Raw genomic sequence first — 20782 nt, 5'->3', positions numbered from 1 at the left:
GGTGGACCATGTTACTTGGGAAAATTGACTATGTTTACACCCACTATGAGACAAATAACACAGTTGAAAAGGAGAAATATTCGGAACAAACGAGACACTGAATTTGATAAATATTGTAAATCAGTAGAAAACCAACCCATTAATTTTTGGTCACCTACGGCAAACTTCTTTGCATCTATATTTGCCCCCATTGGAGCAAAAAAGAGCCTAATTCTTGTCCAAAGAACAGCTTGTTGGGCAAGGAATCAAATGAATAGAACGTCAAGAATTCTGGGAGAATTGGCTCATGACTTTGATGAAATAAGACATGCTGTTTTACAGAACAGAGCAGCTATAGATTTCCTATTGCTGGCTCAGGGACATGGATGTGAGGAATTTGAAGGCATGTGTTGTATGAATCTTTCTGATCACTCTCAGTCCATTTACCAAAACCTAAAAGAAATGCAAAGTCATTTGAATGACTTTGAAATCCAAAAAGATCCTATCAGAGAATGGTTAGCAAAGTTAGGCTTAGGACCATGGCTTGCTGAGATCACTAAACAAGCTATTTCACTTTTACTGATATTGTTAGCTGTTTTATGCATCGTTCCTTGTGTTTTTAAATGTATACAGAACATGTTAACGAAGGCAATGAATGATGTATTTTTAACACTGTCTAAAGAAAACGGGGGAAGTGTGGAAAGTATTGCTGAAACATGGTTAATAGAAAGAGGACATGAGAGAGATGCTATAGCTCTGGTCCCACGGTAAGAGAAAACTATCAGAAGGTCACTGTGTTTGAGAAACTGGGTACGTGACAGAAGAATAGTGTATAGCGGATGGGAAAGCAGAGCAAATAGCAAACAAGTAACCATAAGAAGGTTAAAGAAACAGCATTTGCGCAAATATAACTTAGGTAATTAGGAGCCAATGATGAGCTTAGCTTTTGTAATATGTATGAAGCTAATTTGTAACCTTTATAAGCACAGAGCACGCAGCAATAAAGTTGGATAAGTTATTGATCAATTCTGTGGTCTAAAAGTGTCTTTATCCCGTCGTCTACAACAGGCTTCCATTGCAACCATCATACTTCCCACTGCTACAGTCGGTTACCATGGCAACCATCATACATTCCCAATACTACAGTCAGTTACCATGGCAATCATCATACAACCCCGTTCCTATGGTCAGTTACCATAGCAACCATCATACATTCCCATTGCTATGGTCAGTTATCACGGCATCCATCATACTTCTCACTGTTACAGTTGGTTACCATGGCAACCACCATACATTCCTGTTGCTATGGTCAGTTACCATGGCAACCATCATAGAGTCCTATTGCTATGCTGGTTACCATGGCAGCCACCATGCATTCTACATTCCCATCACTACGGTCAGTTTCTATGGCAACCTCTTGATTCCTCTTGGAGAGCAGCAGATGCAGATGAGCCTCCCTGTTGTCCACCAACCTGCCAGCTGTGCTCTAAAGGCCTGTGTGCCAAGGGCTGTCTTGAACAAGACCCTGCACAAACCTCTGGGACTCTTTGCATCCTGTCCTGGTGCCTTTCCAGGGAATTCCAGGGTTATCAAAGCCAACTGCAATGGGCTCTTTGTCTCACTCCACAAGGTCACCCAAACCAGTCTCTCCTCTCACCCTCACCCACAAAAGTTCACCCAATTCCTTCATCCCCCAGAGCAGCTACACAGGTCCCAGAAGCTCCTCCCACTGAGGACACCTCTCTCCTGCTCTTTCTCTCCTGGGTCTCCTTGGCCTTCTCTCCCAACTCATCACAGCCCTGCAACCTGGGAACTGTCTCAGCAGGCCTGGGCTGTTATTGCCTGCAAGTGGAATGAAGAGAGACTTGGGGCTGCAGCTCCTCCTGTGCCCCACACGCAGGGCATTGGGGCCTGTCTGGCTGCAGCCCCTCAGTGAGGGCACCGGGGTCAGAACAGACTTGCAGTGGGGAAAGCTGCTCTGAAAGCCCCGAAAGCTGGGGTGTGCAGAGGCTTTGCTGACAATGGCCTTGGGGGGGGACGTGCTGGGACTCAGGCCCAGGGGGAAAATCCCAGGCCTGATCCCTGAGGAGATCAGCACATGCTGCTGAAATGCTGGGGGAGAGAAGAGCCAGCAGAGGGAGGAAGCAAGTGTGGACAGCCTGGGCTGATGGGATTTGGACTCGTGCCTGGCCCGGCCTTGGCTGGGCAGAGAAGGGACAGCCTTTGTGTCCCTGCAGGGCTGGGATTCACTCCCTGCCCCAAAGGCCCCCAATGTGTCTGAGAAGCCCTGGGTGGTGCCTGTCCCACAACTGCTGGGAATGGGGACGGGGTCCCTGCACAGGCCCTGTGCTGTCCAGGGCAGCTGCTGCACTTGTGCTGCAGAGCCCTGGCACCTCCCCTGGCACTACAGGCCCCTCTTTGGCTGTTCAATCCAGCTCAGCTGCTCTCAATTAGGTTCAGCAATGAAGGGATGTCCAGGAGCCAACTGCCATTGTACTCTGAGGATATGTAGAAAATACCCTGATAAAGAACAGGAGAGAGACCTCTCTCCCTGTGCCACCTGACTCCATTTGGTCACCTGAACACCTCTAGGGGCTGCCCTGGACAGAAGGAACAGTGACAGGTTCCCCTGTCCTACATGTGGGCACCTTCTGCCACTGAAGTTGGCCAAAGTAATGTCCCAGCAGCCTCCAAGAAGATCCCACAGCTGCTGCCCTGTCCCTAGGAACTGCTCCATTGGAGCCTGCAGTTCCCAGCAGGAATCTCAGTCACCTCTGGCCCCTCAGAAGGAACCAGGGGTTTGTGTCCCAGCAGGTCACTCCTGGCTTTGGTCTTCCTTCATTCCCAGGGGAGCTGGGACAAGGAGTCACCTGCAGGGGCCTGTTTTGGGCCCACTGAGCTGGGGCAGGAGGAATCCCAGCCCATGGGGGTTGTGGAGGGAGCTCAGTGTCCTTCTGGCCCCAGGTCTGCAGAGCCACAAGGAGACACCTCTGTTGACTCAGCTGAGTCCCTTCCCTCAGTGCAGGTGAAGGAGATCCCTCCTGGGCACTGTCTGGGTTTCCTGTCTAATGATGGGACATGAAAAGGGGCCTCTTGAACTTAACTCTGTGTCTGTTTGGAGAAATGACAGTGCTGAGAGAAGTGTCTGTGCCCAGCTGAGAGAAGGCACATCATTATTTCCTTCAGCTGTGTGCCAGCAGGTTCCCCTGGAGCCCCAGGGACAGCTGGAGAGAGCCCAGAGGGGCAGAGAAAGGGCTGCCTGGGGCTGTTGCTGTGCTGCTGAGCTGGGCCGGGCTCCTGGCACACAGGGAGCTCCTGGCAAGCAAGAAGAGCTTCAAAGAGACAGCTCTGCTGGTGAGCAGCTCCTCTGCACAGCCCAGCAGGGCTGAGGGCACTGCCTGCAGCACCCAGGGCACAGGAGAGAAGGCAGAGAGATGAGAGGCAGCCTGGGCTGGGAGGTGACTGAGCTCTCACCATGCGAGAAACCTTCCCAGGATTTGAAGGAAGAATTCTCTGGCTGTAGGAAAGTTCAACTTCCCTTCCTGGAGGCATCTCCTGAAGCTGGCACATCCCACAGCTTCGAGGATCTTTCAGCAGGACTCTCCCAGTTGCTGCAGTGCAGGGGAAGTGGCCATATGGCAGAGCAGGGCAGGAGCTGCAGGCAGCAAGGGCAGAGAGGAGAAGGGAGCAGGAGGTTCAAGGGATCCTGGGGTGGGAGGACAGGGCAGAGCTGCTCAGGGCAGGAACCTTGCCAGCCCTTTGCCACGGTCAAGCTGTGGCTGCAGAGCAGTGCAGGTGAGTTCCTGCAAGTGCCTCTGCCAGCTGCCAAATGGCAGCAGTGGCAGGAGCTGTCAGGATGGCTCTGCTGGATTTGCTGGGGTGCAGCAGGAGAAGCTGCTGCAGAGCAGGACTTGCTGCTGCCCCCTCAGAGGCCCAGGGCCAGAAGGTTCCCTGTGGCAGGGCTGGCTGTGGGGTGGGAAGGTGGGGGTGCAGCCAGGGGTGCCCAGGGCTGTGGTGCAGAGCAGGGTCCTGCCCCCAGGGCTCTGTGTGCTGGGGCAGGGACTCTGCTGCCTGCCAGGGGCAGCTCTTAGCCCGGCCAAGGAGCTGCCACGGCCCTGCAGGGAGAAGGGGTGGGTGGAAGGAGTGACCCCTCAGGGCAGGGCAGGGCTGGGCAGGGCCCTTCAGCTGCAGGCTCAGGGCTCCTCACAGCTTCAGCTGCACCTCCTCCATTTCCAGGGGCCCTTCTCAGGAAGCACATCCCCCCAGAACACCTCCCCCTTCCCAGCCACCGCAGGGGGTCTGGGATCTGCTCTGCAGCCCCTGCCCAGGCAGAGCTGCCCCTGGGCACTGGGCTGGGGATGGCTCTGGCAGCACTGGCAGGGAGCTGAGCTGGGCACAGGCAGGGGCTGCTGGCAGGAACAGCTCCTCACCCAGAGACAGGCAGGCAGGGAGAGGCAGCTGCTGCCACAAGGGCTGGGCAGGGGGATGGGGGCCCCTCCCTGCTGTCCCTGTGGCACAGACCCCTTCCCTGAGCAGCTCCTGCCTGGGCTCCTTTCCCAGCCTAAGCAGAGCCTGTGCCCTCAGGCCCACGGGGGCTGGGCTGTGCATTGCCCTGCAGCAGCCAGAGCCCAGGCAAGGACAGGGCCCTGATTTCCAGCTGTCTCTCTGTGTCCCTCCTCCCTTGGCAGCAGCACTGTGGCATTTCACTGCCATCCCCTGCTGCCTGGGCTCTCCTTGTTCTCACCAGTGGGTTTTCTGAGCCACTGTGTGGTTTTTTGGGGTGGCAGATTCCTGTCCAGACACAAACCCTTTGGGTGCTGCTGTGGGGATGTGTCTGTGGGAGCCAAGTGCCCAAGTGCCCTCCAGGCACCTTCAGGGTATTCAGCTGTTTGCCTGGGTGTCCTGCAGGGCTGCAGGTGCCCTCCAGAAGGGCACAGCTCTGCCATAGGATCTCTGTGCTGCACAGGATCCCCATGGAGAAAACTCCTCAGTGCTAAATCCATGCAAATGCTCTGGGCAGCTGCAATCAGCAGTTTGTGTGTCCCTCTGGGAGGGGAGAGATGAAAAGGTGAGGAGTGTGTCAGTCTGTTCTTTGGACATGGATTCCTGGATCTCTGGGCAGTTTCTCTGTAGGGGAACAGTTGAGTGTGATGCTCCTCCAGCTCCAAGCTGCCAGCACAGGGCAGCTGAGCCTAGGACTGATGGGCAGAGCAGCTCTTCTCTCTGCACTAAGGGACTGTCCCTGTGCCCCTCACAACCCACAAGACTTGACCTGCAGTGCAATAGAAATGTCAGGGATTTCAAACCTCCACAACCTCTCCTAAGGGTGGCAGGTGCAAGTGGGTGAACAAATCAAAAGAATTCCCTCAGCTCAGTCCTTCATTTGGGCAAATTGCAAACAGCAAAACTGAGAAGCTCTTTGATGTATCACGAGTACATTTAATTTGAGATCACCCTGCATTCCAAGTTCCCTCTCTCAGCAGAGCAATGAGGAGTCCTTGGGAGCCCATCAGAGAGTTCCTGCTTCCAATGTTTCCCTCAAGCAGCAAAAGGCAGAGCTCAGGGGAGGGAGCTGCAGGGAGGTCTGAGTGAGGAGAGAGAGCCTGAGAGTGGGGTGGCTGAGACGGGTAATGTTTGGCTGCAGAAGCCTGGTCTAACTCAGCAGTGACTTTTCCTCCTCAACAGATCAAAATAGTCTGGTGAAGGAGTAGCAAATGTCCAACAGCAGCTCCATGGCCCAGTTCCTCCTGCTGGCATTGGCAGACAGGCGGGAGCTGCAGCTCCTGCACTTCTGGCTCTTCCTGGCCATCTCCCTGGCTGCCCTCCTGGCCAACGGCCTCATCCTCAGCGCCGTAGCCTGCGACCACCACCTGCACACCCCCATGGGCTTCTTCCTGCTCAACCTCTCCCTCACAGACCTGGGCTGCATCTGCACCACTGTCCCCAAAGCCATGCACAATTCCCTCCATAACACCACAACCATCTCCTACACAGCATGTGCTGCACAGCTCTTTTTCTTTCTGTTCTTCATCTCATCAGAGTATTTCCTCCTCACCATCATGTGCTACGACCGCTACGTTGCCATCTGCAAACCCCTGCACTACGGGACCCTCCTGGGCAGCAGAGCTTGTGCCCACATGGCAGCAGCTGCCTGGGCCACTGGCTTTCTCAATGCTCTGCTGCACACAGCCAATACATTTTCCCTGCCCCTGTGCCAGGGCAATGCCCTGGGCCAGTTCTTCTGTGAACTCCCACACATCCTCAAGCTCTCCTGCTCACACTCAGGCTACCTCAGGGAACTTGGGCTCATTGGGGTTAGTGGCTGCTCAGCATTTGGTTGTTTTGTTTTCATTGTTTTCTCCTATGTGCAGATCTTCAGGGCTGTGCTGAGGATCCCCTCTCAGCAGGGACGGTACAAAGCCTTTTCCACGTGCCTTCCTCACCTGACCGTGCTCTCCCTCTTTGTCAGCACTGCAGCATTTGCCAACCTCAAGCCCCCTTCCATCTCCTCCCCATCCCTGGATCTGGCTCTGTCAGTTCTGTACTCGGTGGTGCCTCCAGCACTGAACCCCCTCATCTACAGCCTGAGGAACCAGGAGCTCAAGGATGCCCTGAGAAAAATGATGACTGGATGCTTTTCAGGAGCGATAAAGTGCCTGTGTTCTGGTGTGTAGCATTCAGAAAGGGACTCACTAATGGCCCAGCCTTCCTGCTCACATTTTTCATGGAGGTCATCGGGTTCTTCTTGCAATAATTTTCCCTGCAATGATATATTATTATGCATCTGCCTTCTAATTTAATGTCTACCCATTGAATTTGACCCAGGGATATATAAGTGATGTATTGTTTTCTATGAGTATTTAAACAAAATAAAGGACCCTGCAGTGCCTTTTTCGTCCAAGACCCTTCTTCTCAGATGTTCCTAAAGGACAGCACACTGCAGGACAGGGGGTATTTGCAAACGGGAAGGGGACAATAATCCCAGCCCAGCAGCACTGCCAGGGAGCAGCAGTGCTTGGTCTTTGCAGAGCTGCTCTCTTGCCACTCCCACACTGTCCTCCTGAGCCCCTTTCTCGCTGTAAGGCCTGAGTGCTCTCTGAGCACGGTCCTGGGGGGTGGAAGCCCTTGGAGCACAGGCAGGGACAGGCCCTGGGAACTTGTGAAGCAGAGCTGGGCTCCCTTCCAGCATCTCCAGGATGCTGTGGGATCTTCTGAGGCCACTGCATGGACTGGGTCACTTCTGTCACCTTGCTCCAGGGCTGGAACTCTCCTGCAGTGTCACCATGACACTCCTGCTCTCTGCTTTCCAGGTTCCATTTTCAGATCCAGTCTTCCCCTCCTGTTCCCAGGGACATCCTGGGAGTGCTTCAGAGCTGCCATCCTGGGGCAGCTCCTGCCCAGCGTGGGCAGGCACAAGGTCTCTCCACCTGCTCCTCTCCCCTCCCCAGTGCCACTGTTTTCTGCAGCCTCCTCATCCTTGCCCAGCACAGCCCTCCTGGCACAGTTGGACACAGCCCTTGTTCTCCCCCCTCCTCAGGCACCTGCCCAACCCCCTCAGCTCCAGCCTGATGGCCACAAACCTTCAGGGCAGGGAGGCACCGGGGAAAATGGTCAGGACACCCATGGACTGCAGGGAGAGACCACTGGAGTGGTGGGTCTCTAGGGAGAAATCACTGCTGCCTCCCTTCTGAATCACCCTCAGGACCTGGACAAGCCTGGATTTTGTTTTGTTTCCATGAGGCCCCGCAGTGTCAAAATTGCCCCTTGATTCCATGAGGCTGCACAGTGTCCCCAGGTTCCTTTGGCTCCAGAATGCCCTGTAGTGTCATGGTGGTCCCTTCAGTCCATGAGATGTCCTCAGTGTCACAATGGTCCCTTGATCCCATAGGGTTCCCCACTGTCCCAAGGTCCATTTGGCTCCAAAAAGGCCCTGTAGTGCTACAGTGGCCCCTTGATTTTATGAGTTCCACTGCGTCCCAGGGTTTCTTTGTTTCCATGAGGCTCCACAGTGACACAATGGCCCCCTGGTTCCATGAGGTTCCAAAAGGTTTCAGGGTTCCTTTTGTTCCATGAGGCCCCAAATGTTAAATGGTCCCCTGGTTCCACAAGGTTTCACAGTGTCCCTGTGTTCCTTGGTTTCCATGAGGCCCTGCAGTGCCACAGTGGCCCCTTGATTCCAGGAGGTTGCACAGTGTTATCACAAAGCTGAGCCCACCCAGATAAAAGTTCAGGGGAGATTAGGAGGAACTGAGACAAAAAGGAAGAAAAGAGGGGATTGACCAACAGAGAAGAAAGATTTTGATGAGGTAAAACCAGGTTCAGGGAATGTTGAGGGTGCTGAAACACTAACTGTGCAAACACTCCTGATGGACCTTTATGCACTTTGTAACCTCAAGCCCCAACAGTACCCAAAAGTGCTGCCCCTCTCATTGAAAGGAATCCACTGCTCTAATTCCAAGCCAGAAAAAGCCCAAACCCAGAACTCCAGACTCTTTACTGTCCTCTGGTGCCCACCCCAATCCCAAAACTGTATTACCAGTATGAAAAGCCAAGCTTTAATCCTAACCCAGCCCAAAAAGCTCTTCCCCTAATCAGGAACCAGACACTGCCAGCAGAACAGCAAACCTCCCAAAGTTCTGCCTAATCCCCACCCTGAGCTCTAAACCCCAAGCCCTGACCATTCAGCACCCCCACAGCCCTTGGGAGCAGGGCAAGGACCTGGAGGGCCCAGAGCAGGCCCAGGGGGTTGGCAGAGGAATGGGAGGTGACCTGGATCTGCTCAGCTCTGCAGTGACCCCCAGGAGAAGGGCCTGGGCTCTGGCAGGGATGTCCTGTGGCACAGGGGCAAAGGATCCAAGGTAAGAAGGCCAAGTGCACATGGCAACAGCCAGAGCTGGTGCAGAGCCATCAGGGAGGGTCTAGAAATGCTGCTGGGAGGGGGTGGGAAAGCAGGAGGGGTGTGTGCAGCCTGCAAGGCCAGAGCAGCAGCAGGGCCAGGGCAGGACAGCCTGCAGGAGAGATGGCCAAGGGCTCTGGCAGGGCTGCAAGGCCCAAAGGCACCCAGGCCTTTGTCCCCTTGCCTCTGGCAGCTGCCTCTGCCACTCAGGCCACCACAAGCCACTTTCCTGGCAGGTTCTGCCCTTGGGTTCTGCCTCGCCCCTCCCTCAGCAGCCTGGCAGGGGTTGCCCAGTTTTGGGCCTTTGTTGTTCCTCCCCCTCCCATCCCAGTGCCCCCCAAAGAGCCCTGAGCCAGCCGGGAGGGACAGGATCTGCTGGGCCAGGGCCTGGGGCTCAGGCCTTGGCCTTTGTGCTCCACAAAACCAAGGCAGGCTTTGCTCAGCATTGCAGGGGCCTGCCCAGAGCCTTTGTCTGCCTGCACTCCTGGCCTCCAAGGAGCTGCTCCAAGGAGTCCCTGGGGAGGCTTTGGCAGTGCCTGCCCTCAGTGGGGCCCAGCAATGCTTCAAGGCACTTGCAGTTTGGCTTCTGACTTCTTCAGCAGCTGCTTCAATCTTCTCTCAGTACGTGAGGATGATGGACTCATCTCTAAACACACCGTGGGGCTCATTAAAACACAGAAAAACAATTTCTTTCTCTTCCGTTAATTGTCTTCATGTCTTCAAGACATCAACAACTAATTAGAGTTGTTTTGTAGTTTAGCTAAGGAGGAAGATTTTAAAGTGGAAGTCATGAAAAATATATTTTTTTGATGAAAGGGAATGATTTACACAGAGCCTTGGGATGCAAGAGGGTCAGGGTGCAAAGGATTTGGACATAAAGATTAGGAGTTAAAAGAGATTAGTAGCATTTAGTTATTGACCAGTTGAACGGTTATCAAGAGATTCAACAGCATTTGCCACAATTTTAACAGTGACTGTTAAAATTATAGATTCCCAATAACAACATTCACCCCACAGTCAATTCACACCCACACCCAGGCAGAGATGTGTGCACACATCAAGAGCTGGGTGTGGAAAGGTCCCTCTCCCAAATTCTCCTGTTGTCAGGGAAACACTCCCCCAAATCCCTTTGTGTTTCCCACCAGACAAGGGTCCCAGCTGGAGGAGTGTTGGTTGAGGGGGATCAGAATTGTCCTGGCATCAGCGCCGCTCTTTGGAGTGTTGCAAACTGGAGGGTTCCCGAGCTGGGAGAGGCTGCCAGAGGTGTCCCACTGAGAGGGAGGTGCTGGGGAGCTGCCAGGGCCTCCCTCAGCCCCGCTGGGTGTGGGCTCACAAGGGGACTGGCTTTAGTTCTCTGCTGAATTTCCATCCTGGTGTCAGGAATGACTGCAGTTTCCAAAATATTTGGGAATTGTATCCAAACTGTTCCATTTGGGCTACAGTTCAGGCAGGGAATGTTCCAAGGCTTTCATGGGATGACCGATTATCCTGTGTTCCCAAACTGTTCCACTCCAGATTGTTCCCACCTGTATCATCCAGGAGCACCTGGTCCAGTCCAGGGACACTTCCCCACACCCCTGGTCCAGTCCAGGGGCTCTTCATTGCTCAGCTGGTTTGGTCAAGGCTTGTCAGGAGCTCCTGAGATCATTGACCTGGCCTGAGGAGAATGGGGGGAGGATGCACCACCACAGATGCTCTTAAGAAAAACATTTTGTAGGGATTTCTCTGAGCACTCTCCAAGGTGTTTGCAGATGAAAACGTTGTCCTCATAGTCTAAGGGATACATTTTACCAAGGCCTGTAGTGGAGGAATATGGGGCAATGGCTTTGAACTGAAATAGGGGAGCTTTAAATTGGATAAAATGAAGAAATACTTACCAGTGGGGCTGGCAAAAACTGCATCAGGTTCCCAGAGAAGAGGAAGTCCCCTTCCTGGATTTGTTCAAGGTTAGAAACTTTGAGCAGCCTCAATTAGTGAAGATGTCACTGTCCACGTCCAGGGACTTGGACCAGATGAGCTTTTATATCCCTTCAAAGCCAAAGCATTCTGTCATTCTTTGAGTCTAAAGTCCCAAAACTCCTTCTCCAAAGAATTTCCATTGCTAGGACATGAATTACCATGTTTTTGAAGAAGCCATTCTAAGCCCAAAAGGTAACAAATTAATTCCAAGGAAGTTCCAAGGTATCTGTAGGAAACTTTAAGCAAGTGGGTCAATGGCAGAACCTCTCAGGGTGACCTTGCAGCTGAGGATGGGGGATTTGGCCTTGGGGTCTGAGACTCATGATGGGTAGTCAGAAAGGGGATTTGGGTACTGGGTAAGACTTGTAATGGGATGTCTAGGAAAGAACCAAAGTAAGGGTAGGATCACAGCGGTTTCTGAAGGACCAAGCATGAGAAAACAGAGAGAAAAAGGAATGAAAAAGCTGGTCATGGTAAACAGGAAGATGTTCAAGACATGTCCTTGGCTGTGCCCTGTAAGTGATCCCTACAACCTGTCCTGTTTTCCTAATAACTCCATTGCCAAGAAGTTTCTGTGGGGAGGGACCTCTCTGCTCCTGGCACAGATTGTGGCCCAAGTTCCAGCCCCTGCAGCAGGAGTCACAAATAGTCAGGTCTTGTGTTCTTTGGGGGGCCAGACTCTGCCCAGACTGGGGTGTGTGTGTTGGAAGCACAAAAGAGTGAAGCAAATGCAAAGCTAAACACCCAATGTAGCCTGACTTTGTCCCTAAGTGGGGGATGAGAATTGGACCCAACATGTGCAGGGACAGAGGGAGGGGTTTGTCCCCCTGGCCCTGCCCAGAAGGGACACCTTTCAGGAAGGGTTGTGGCCTTGGCTGTGCTGAGGGTTGCCCCGGGCAATGCAGCTTGGGATTGCAGTGGCACTGTCAGGGCTCTGCAGAGCTCCTGGCAGTTCCTGCCTTTGTCCCCAGCAATGCCAGAGAACTGCAGGGGTTGCAGTCAATCACTTGTGCTCTTTGGGACCCCGACTGGCTCTGCTGAATGTCAGCAGGCCTGGAGTTCCCAGACTGTTCCTGCATCCAGGGTCGGGCCTGCAGTGACTTTTGTGCAGCATTCAATTGGTGCAGTGGCAGGATGGCCATGGATCCATTCCTGCACACAGTGGGGCTCCATCCCAGGCAGGGAGAGAGTGGGCCCACAGATTTTGGAAGGATAAGAAGCAGGGAGTTTTGTCACTGTGGAACCCCCTGGAACCAAAGGAACCGTGGGACATGGTGGAACCTCCTGGAATCAAGGGGACATTGTGACCCTGCAGCACCTCATGGAACCAAAGGGAGTCTGGGACGTGGCAGGGCCTGATGGAAACAAAGGAACCTCCTGGGAACAAAGGGACCCTGGACACTGCCAAAAGTCAGGGAGACAAGGGAACCCCAGGACACTGTGGAATCTCCTGGAATCCAGGGGCCATTGGAATACACTGGGGCCTCCTGGAACCAAAGGGAACACAGGACACTGTGGAACCTCATGGAATCAAAAGGACCCTGGGAATCAAGGGTCCATTGTGACCTTGCAGAACCTTTTGGAACCAAAGGGAACCAATGGGACATTACGGAATCTGATGGAATCAAGGGTCCATTGTGACACTGGGGAAAATGATGGAATCAGTGGGTCATTGTCACACTGCAAGGTCTTATGGAGCCAAAGAACTCTGGGAAACAGTGCAACCTCACGGAATCAAGGAGCCATTGTGCCTCTGCAGGGCCTTACGAAGCAAAAGGAAGCCTTGCACACTGTGGAACCTCATGGAGTCAAGGGACCACTGTGATCCTGTAGGGCCTCATGGAACCAAAGGAATTCTGGGATTCTGCAGAATCTCATGGAATCAGGGGGCCACGGTGACACTGCAGGGCCTCATGGAATCAAATGTCCGTTCTGACAGTCTAGGACCTCAGGGAACCCAAGGAATCCAGGGACACTATGGAACGTTATGGAATGATTGGGCATTTGTGACTTTGCACAACCTCATGCAACTGGTTAAAGATAAAAATTGGGGTGGGAACTCCAATGAAATGATTCCCTCCCTTTTTATTTCTTACCAATACAGAGAGATAAAACTCTTAAAACTAAGAGTTTACTGACAAGGAAATAGCAGCAACCACAAAGACACACAGGGAACAGCTGACCCACAAAGAGGGGAATTCTTCACCCCCCTGGCACTCCTGGAACAAAGGGGAAAAATGGTGGAGGGTCCTCCCTGATAACCACTCCCCTCTGCCCCAGCAAGCCAAAGGAACTCTGGGAAATGGGGGCAGAAGCAGAAGCACGTTCCTGGGCTCAGGGTCACTCTGGGGCTCTCCCCGGCCGTGGTGCTGAGCGAGCTCAGCGCTCGGGGCGGCAGCAGCAGGGCCCCGGGGCAGGACGGCGCCGTGAGGACTCTCCAGGCACCAGCCCCTGGGTCCAGGGAAGAGAAAAAGTTCCATTTGCTGCCTGGCATTTTCCTTCTTTCTTCCCCTCCCTGCCAGCCCCAGCGTGGGGCAGGAATTCCTTCTTAAAGAGACAGTCCCTCCAAAACAATGGAAAAATGGCCTAAAATACTAAAACTCCTGAAATCATGACATTTTCCATCTCTGTATTCTATTCCCTTTTTCATCATGCAGTGTCCCAGGGATCCTTTGGTTCCATGAGGCCCTGCAGTGTCACAATGGCCCCTTGATTCCTTTGTGCCACTGGAGACACCCCATAATCCAGCACAGCCTGTGGTGCTGCCTGGTCATGGTCAGACAAGTGATGTCTGTCTGGAAAGAGGCACAGCTTTAATACTTTTACATTTAAATAATGTTTAAGCACATTTTCATTACTGGGTCATTGGAGTACTTTTAAGAAATGGCAAAGTTTTCCCACCATGGCAGAACAAGAATTTCCTGGACGTGTACTGATGGCAGGAGAAGAAATACTGATCTGCCCCTCTACCTGTAGCACCACTATTCCATCTATAACTTCATCTCCCTCTCCCTTCAGGTGTTTCCACCTCTCCTGTTTAAATGGCCATGTCTAAGGACATCTCTTCAGCAGACTTGCTGGATGTGTGTCCTTCCTGTTGTTCCCTGATTTCCTCCTCCAGTTGCTCTCTGCTCATTCAGTGCCTCTCAATTGACTGGTTTCATGCTTTGAGCTTCAGGGAGCTGCCCAATCTTTCAGAAGATTAAATAGCACATTAGTCAACATCTTAACTGTGTTTGTATCTATCAGAGAACAGCAGGGGCAGGTACAATACATCCGTGGGCAAGATGAGCTCGTTAGCCTTCTGGCAGTCATCCTAGGAGAAGGACAACTCTAATCCCAAACCCGGGCAGATGGAGCTCTTTTAGCCCTGTAAGGCCATCCATCCAAGAGAAGGTCACTCTAATCAAACCTACGTCCTGAGGACCTCGCTGCCACCGTCCAAGCTCGCTCGGCCCTGGCAGATGAACCTCAGGATTAAAGGGTGGGTTCAGTTCCGCGCAGACTGCATCTCACCTAAAAAATCCATTGCACAGGCTTGAAGGCTTTACCCACATGCAAAAAGTCCTGTAGCGACAGGCGAGGGTCGAAACAGCAGGTGAAAGTGTAGCAGTTCGTTTGGATACATGTCCGGAATAAAGACAAGTGCCAGAAATACTCAAACACACAAAATACCTTTTATTACAGTGAGAAGAATAATACTAGTAATAAACTGAGCAAGAGGAATTAAAAACTAAAAAAGGATACAAAATAACTACCTTATCGGGTGGCATTAAAACAAATACTACAAACAGCATTTAATACAGTATTAACTAGTGAAAAGGGATACCAAAAAAGGATCTTAACACAATATTATGGATAACACGATATTGGTTAGTAAAGAGGGAAACTAAAGGAAAAATACTATAAACATAAAAGGGGAATTAAAGGAACACTAAAAGGATATTAAAAAGTTTGTTCTCTCAGTTGCTTCCTCTCAATAACCTGTGCTTACCCACACAGACAGGCCAGGGCTGTCAGGATCTGCAGCAGCTGGTCGGTGCCCGTGCTTAGCGGGCGTCCCCGCGGAGCAACACAGTCTTGGTGGTAGGATGAGGATCGCTCAGCTCAGCAGCTCTGACACCCCATTTTATCAGTTCCACATTACACCACGTAGGGCCAGTACCCAGTATAAGGTGATGCCTGAATGGCAGCCAAACCCCCCCTGATCATCACCTCATGGCAACAGTCTGCGCATGCCCTACTTGTAGGGCAAGGGGCCAGCGACCCCTGCCCACATCATCTTCCTCCCATCATCATCTTTCTCACCCCTATGGATGACCTCTACCACTGTGTTTCAAGGGTAGATGTATCTATCTTGCAATATGTAGCAAAACCAAGGAAGAACTCAGCTCTGATAATAGGGGATATCAAGCTGACTTGCTAAAAAGCACAATGGACCTTCCAATTAGCCTGTGCCATGAAGTTACATTGTACCATACTCTAGTTGGTTTCACATCCTAATATGATCCCGTTCTCACGCCTCTGTGCTCCATTGATCATCTAATTCAAAAGTACCCCCCTTACAGCAGGGGCTGCAGGAGGGACAGGGGAAGCAGGGCCCATTGCTGCGGCTGGATTTGCTCCCCCGTAGCGAGCATATAAGGCCATCGTTATTTCCTTCCATGCAGCCCAGTTTTTAAATGCCTCCAACGCCTCCAGAACTCGCTTTTTTGATGAGTCCGTTTCCAATTCCTCGCCAAGATCGTATCTGATGGGTTCCGGTTGATGGAAGTGCCGGTTCATTTGTGATGATCCAATTTAAGAGCACCAACAGTTTATTTTCTGCTACGTCTTTGTCCAGCGTTTTTAAGAATTGGCTGATGGCTTCAGCTTCTTCTTTAATTTCTGGGGAACACCTCCCCTCGTGGGTGGGAATACATCCCTCCCATCCTAATAGGTCACCTCTTGTTTGCTGAAGCCGGATTTTTCTTCTTTTGTCCTTTTTCGTCCTCTTTCCCTTTTTGTCCTGTTTCTGCAGAGGTGACTGATGCGCACGATTTGTCAAAGAGCTCTTCCTTTTTCCTTGGAATTCCATCAGGACGGATGCCATGGCAAGATGTCCCAAGGCCTTTGGCCTCTGGTTACCGATGCCTGTTGAATGTCCCGATTGGGGCGGCCATTTAGAGCATTTGTCTTGCACGAACCCAGTCGACACAGGGGTGCAGTAACCCAATTAGCTTTATTAAGATCAACACAAGCTTATACAGACACTTCAAACAGTGACATGGGACCTCCTCAAGCACTCCCATCCGAGCACTTCACTGCGCACGTGCGACAGAGACCGAAGGACTCTGAGTCCCAGGATGCCCTTCGGCATTCTGCCTGGAATATGAACTGCTACGGGATTGAGCCACTTTGAGGGGACACATTGATCCCGCTCGACTTTTGGGGTGCAGAGCTGGGAGAGACTGGAATGTTAATGGTCCACGGCTCCAACACTCTCCAGCTGCAGAAGCAGCGGGGGCTTTGCTGCCCAGGGGCAAAGGAACCACCCGGGGAAGGGGGGGGAACATCCACCCCTGGAGGGGACAGGCTGGGCTTGGAGCCAGAGAGAGGAAGTGTTATTTGTATGGTTTTAGATCACTATAGACAGGAGCCAAAACTGCCCCAAACCTACTCTACAGGGAAACAAAACTGATCTAAACTGAACCCTACGTAAAGATAGATAGATAGATAGAGAGACAGATAGATAAACTAACTGTAATCTTCCCCAAGGGATCAGTTAACAAGACCCTGGGTCACCCTCACTGTCAGAGGGGTTGGGACAGGGGCTGGACACAGGGGTCACCAGGTGTGTGCCCAGCATGGATCACCTGGAACAAGGGTCACCCTGGATCACCTGGAACAAGGTCTGTGCCCAACGTGGGTTCCTGTGGATCACCCAACGGGGGTCCTTCAATGGTTGATGGAGTTGCAGCAGCAGCAGCAGTCGAAACTCTTCCTGCAGTCGGGGCACTCGAGGCGCTTCTCTTACCGGTGGGTCTGTTGATGTTTGGTCAAGGTACCGCTCTGGGCAAAGCTCTTCCCACACTCCCCACACTTGTAGGGCCTCTCCCCAGTGTGGATGCGTCGGTGGGTGACAAGGGAGGAGCTCTGGCTGAAGTTCTTCCCGCAGTCGGTGCAGCGGAAGGGCCTCTCATCTGTGTGTGTCCGCTGGTGCAGGAGGAGATGTGAGCTGGTCCTAAACCTCTTCCCACATTCCAAGCACTTGTGGGGCCTCTCCCCAGTGTGAATGCGCCGGTGGATGATGAGGTGAGAGTTCTGCCTGAAGCCCTTCCCACAGTCGGTGCAGCGGAAGGGCATCTCATCCGTGTGCGTCCGCTGGTGCAGGAGAATATGTGAGCTGGTCCTAAACCCCTTCCCACATTCCAAGCACTTGTATGGGCGTTCCCCAGTGTGGATGCGTTGGTGGACGAGGAGGCTGGAGCTCGTCCTAAAGCTCTTCCCACATTCCCCACACTTGTATGGCTTCTGCCTACTGTGGATGCGCTGGTGTAGGATTATTGCGGAGCTCTGCCTAAAGCTCTTCCCACATTCCCCACACGTGTAGGGGCGTTCCCCAGTGTGGATGCGCTGATGTTGGATCAGGTTGGGGTTGCAGTTGAAGCTCTTCCCACACTCCCCACACGTGTAGGGCCGTTCCCCAGTGTGGATGCGCTGATGTTGGATAAGGTGGGAGCTGCAGTTGAAGCTTTTCCCACACTCCCCACACGTGTAGGGCCGTTCCCCGGTGTGGATGCGCTGATGTTGGATAAGGTGGGAGCTGCAGTTGAAGCTCTTCCCACACTCCCCACAGGTGTAGGGCCGTTCCCTAGTGTGGATGTGTTGGTGGATGAGAAGTTTGGTGCTGGCCTTGAACCTCTTCCCACATTCCAAGCACCTGAAGGGCTTCTCCCTGCTGGGAGGCTGCTCAGGGACCACCAGCTCAGAGCTCCCCCTCAAGCTCTGGCCGCCTTCCCGGCACAGGCTGGCTCTTTCCTCCTCAGAGCACCCTGGGCTGGCTTTGGAGCCCCTCCTGCGGGGGGATCTCCGGCCCTTTTCCTCCCCGCTGCCTTCCTGCGCCGGGGAGCCCTTCAAAACGGCCTCTCCCACCAGGCTCTGCCGGGGGGATTTGTCCTCCAGGCTCTCCGTCCTCAGCTCGGGGCCTGGGGCAGGAAGCAAGAAGGACAGGGAGGGGATTTGCCTCCGGCCCACAGGGAAGGCCAAGGACATCCCCCCAACTCCGGCCCCGGCAGGACGGCGGCGCCAGCGGGGTTGTCCTGCAGCTGGGGCCATGCTCGGCTGACAGAGCCAGCACAACACCCGCCCAAAGGGACACTGACTGCCTCCTCACCTGCCTGGGGGGCCCAAGGCATCTTCCTCTTCCTCGCAGCCTCCTTCATCTGGCCAAACTTTGGGAAGGAAAAATCCTGATGGGGGGGAAAACAAGGGCTGAGTGTGTTGGCTTGGGGGTTCCTCCTGCCCAAGTCCATCTCTAGAACTCACCAGGCATCCTGTGACCATAAAAACCTCCAAAACACCAGGATTCAGCCCAGAAAAACCCAAACAATCGAAATTCAGGCAAAAGCTCCTCAGAAATAGTGAGAAAACTCCTGCCTGTCCAAACTGCAAAAAGTTGAGATTCAGCTAAAAAGTACTCTAAAATATGAAGATTAGCCCAAAAATCTCTCCCAGGAGTTCCCCCTCTCTGGTCTCTCCCCTCTGGGGTTCAGAGGGTCTCCCCTGTCTGCGATGCTGGGGGTCCCATTTAGGGATGCTGGGAGTGTTGGGAGTCCCAAGGGTCCCTTCTCCTCTGACTCTCGCCTTCAGGGTGCCACGTTCCCAGACATTCCCCCTCTCCAGGTTCTCCACCTTGCTGTCCTGGGGATCCCAGGGGTCCCCACTGTCCTACTGTGCTGCTCTGAACCAGCAGAGTAGTTTGAGAACAGCTGGTGGTAAAGTGTGGTCTGTGCCACGTGTTTTAGGGCTCTTTGGCCCAAAGAAATGTCTGTGCCCTGAGAACATTGGATCCAGCAGCCCCAGTACCCCAGAGGAAGTTGGGAGCTCAGGGGGGCCACCCCCCTTTGCCAACCCCCCTGTGCCCAAAGACTCCCATGGGACTGTCAGACTGTCCAGACCACCTCCCCTTTTCCACCCTTCTCCCTATTCCTTCCACTTTCCATGGTCCCCTCAATTCCCAGCCTGTCCAGGATCACTTCTGGGGTCCCAACCCCCACTTTTTTCCTCCCTCTCTCACATCATCCCCCCACTCCCCAGCCCCCTCATGCTCAGTTTGGGGGTCCCACCCTCCCCTTTCCCCACTCTTCTGACCTCTCCCACCCATTTCCCATCATCGCCCAAACTTCAGTGCCCCTCCCCCTCCACTTTTGGTGGGTACCCTCCTCTCCCACTCAGTTTGGGGTCCCACCACCCCTTCTGTCCCCTCTGACCCCCCTTTTCCCATCAACCTTCCCCTTCCCATCCCCTGCTCATCCGAGAGCTCCTCGCCCGCAGCCAGGGGGGCTCCCAGCACCACCAGTGCCCAGACAAGTCTGCTGACCCATCCCTGTCCAGTTCCAGCAACTGCTCGGCTCCAAGAGGCGCTGGGAGCAGAAGGCAGCCCCCCGTGTCCGTGCGGCTCCGCCTTCGCCGCCTCTTTGTGCCGGAAATTCCGCCGCGCTCCAGCCGCGGCAGCGCCGGGCGGGGAAGGCGCAGGGGCCGGGCGGGGCCCCCGGTTCCCCCGGGCGGTCCCTCGGGCCTTTCCCTGCCCGGGAGGGCGAGCGGCCCCCGCAGTCCCCGCTCCCTTGGGCCGTTCCAGCCCTCGTGGGCAGCGAGGGGCGCTGGATGGTCCCTACGAACCCCCTGCCCTCAGTCCCTCCTGGGCTGGCACATCTCCCAGCCTGTGTCACGGCACCGGCTGCTGCCAAGGGACGGCCCTGCTGCAGTTTGCACTTAAACCCAACAAACTGGGGTGGGGGGGGTAGCCCTTGGAAATCTGGGTTTTGCTCCCACGGCTCTGCGGGGGCTTCCCATGGGCTCTCAACCTCCTCTGGGCGTCCCCTGGTCTGGTGTGGGCTCCCCCCGGGTTGCAGCTCTGCTCCATCCTGCACTCACCCAGAGCTCCAGCTGGTTCCGTAGGGCAGCGATCCCCTGGCCCCTGCCAGTGCAGGCACCTCGCCAGGGCTGTTCCTCGAGCTTATCTGGCCCCCTGCCAGTCTGGGACTCCTTCTCCAAACCACCAATCCAAGTGTGCCAAACGCCCTGGTTGGTCAGTGCCGGCTGGGGCAGCGGGCACTCGCTGAGGGGATGAGAAAACTGCACCTGGGGCTGGGCTGAAAGAGGCTTCAGCACTACTTCTGATGGCCCAGGGGCAGCATCTGGCTTCTCCCAGACAGAGAGATGGCATTTGTTCCTCTGCAGGGAGTCAAGGGCAGGAGGGTGACTCCTGCTGTATGGATGGAATGGCAGAGGATCCCTTGGGTCCCCAGGATGGACCAGCACTCGGAGATACAAACTGCCCTGGGGCTCAGGATGCAGCTGCCAGTACAGATTTCCCTGCAAAGTCTGAAGGGAGTTGAGCTCTGGAGAGGAGATTGTGCCCCATGGATGGGATTGCAGAGGGTCCCTCAGGTCCCCAGCATCAATCAGCAACCAGGAATAGACACAAAAGGTCACCACAAAGATTTCTGGGGGAGTGTCCTGCAGGGAGGGGACAGTGTCACCCCACAAAGGCAGGGCTGGCAAGTGGGAGGCTGCTCCAGGGCTCTGCAAGAGGCCTCGTGCTCTGCTCGGCCCCAGCACTGGCTGGTCCCAACACCCCCGGCTGCCCCCGGCCCTGGGCAGCTCTGCTGCCACAGGTTGTGCCCTCACCGTGGCCCTGCAATGGCCCTGCCTGTCCCTCACCCGGGGCCCTGCCCACATCCCTGT

The 20782-nt window shown here is 54.1% G+C and overlaps 2 protein-coding genes across 2 annotated transcripts; one reads left to right on the top strand and one right to left on the bottom strand.

The window, feature by feature from the left end:
* The first annotated feature begins 5933 nt into the window (after positions 1 to 5933).
* Positions 5934 to 6653, top strand: LOC135406332 (olfactory receptor 14J1-like). Its single transcript, XM_064640742.1, has one exon. The coding sequence runs from the start codon at positions 6039 to 6041 to the stop codon at positions 6651 to 6653; it is 615 nt and encodes a 204-aa protein (XP_064496812.1). The 5' UTR covers positions 5934 to 6038.
* Positions 6654 to 16747: 10094 nt separating this feature from the next.
* Positions 16748 to 18102, bottom strand: LOC135405311 (zinc finger protein 501-like). Its single transcript, XM_064639983.1, has one exon. The coding sequence runs from the start codon at positions 18086 to 18088 to the stop codon at positions 16847 to 16849; it is 1242 nt and encodes a 413-aa protein (XP_064496053.1). The 5' UTR covers positions 18089 to 18102; the 3' UTR covers positions 16748 to 16846.
* Positions 18103 to 20782: the final 2680 nt, after the last annotated feature.

Source organism: Pseudopipra pipra, chromosome W (genome assembly GCF_036250125.1).
Source record: "Pseudopipra pipra isolate bDixPip1 chromosome W, bDixPip1.hap1, whole genome shotgun sequence".
Lineage (NCBI taxonomy): Eukaryota > Metazoa > Chordata > Aves > Passeriformes > Pipridae > Pseudopipra > Pseudopipra pipra.
Note: the sequence above shows the minus strand (reverse complement) of the source record. Positions and strands in the feature narration are given on the sequence as shown.

Excerpts from the sequence above, each read along its gene's own strand:
- LOC135405311 (XM_064639983.1), bottom strand. The coding sequence starts at position 18,088 with ATGTCCTTGGCCTTCCCTGTGGGCCGGAGGCAAATCCCCTCCCTGTCC.
- LOC135406332 (XM_064640742.1), top strand. The coding sequence starts at position 6,039 with ATGTGCTACGACCGCTACGTTGCCATCTGCAAACCCCTGCACTACGGG.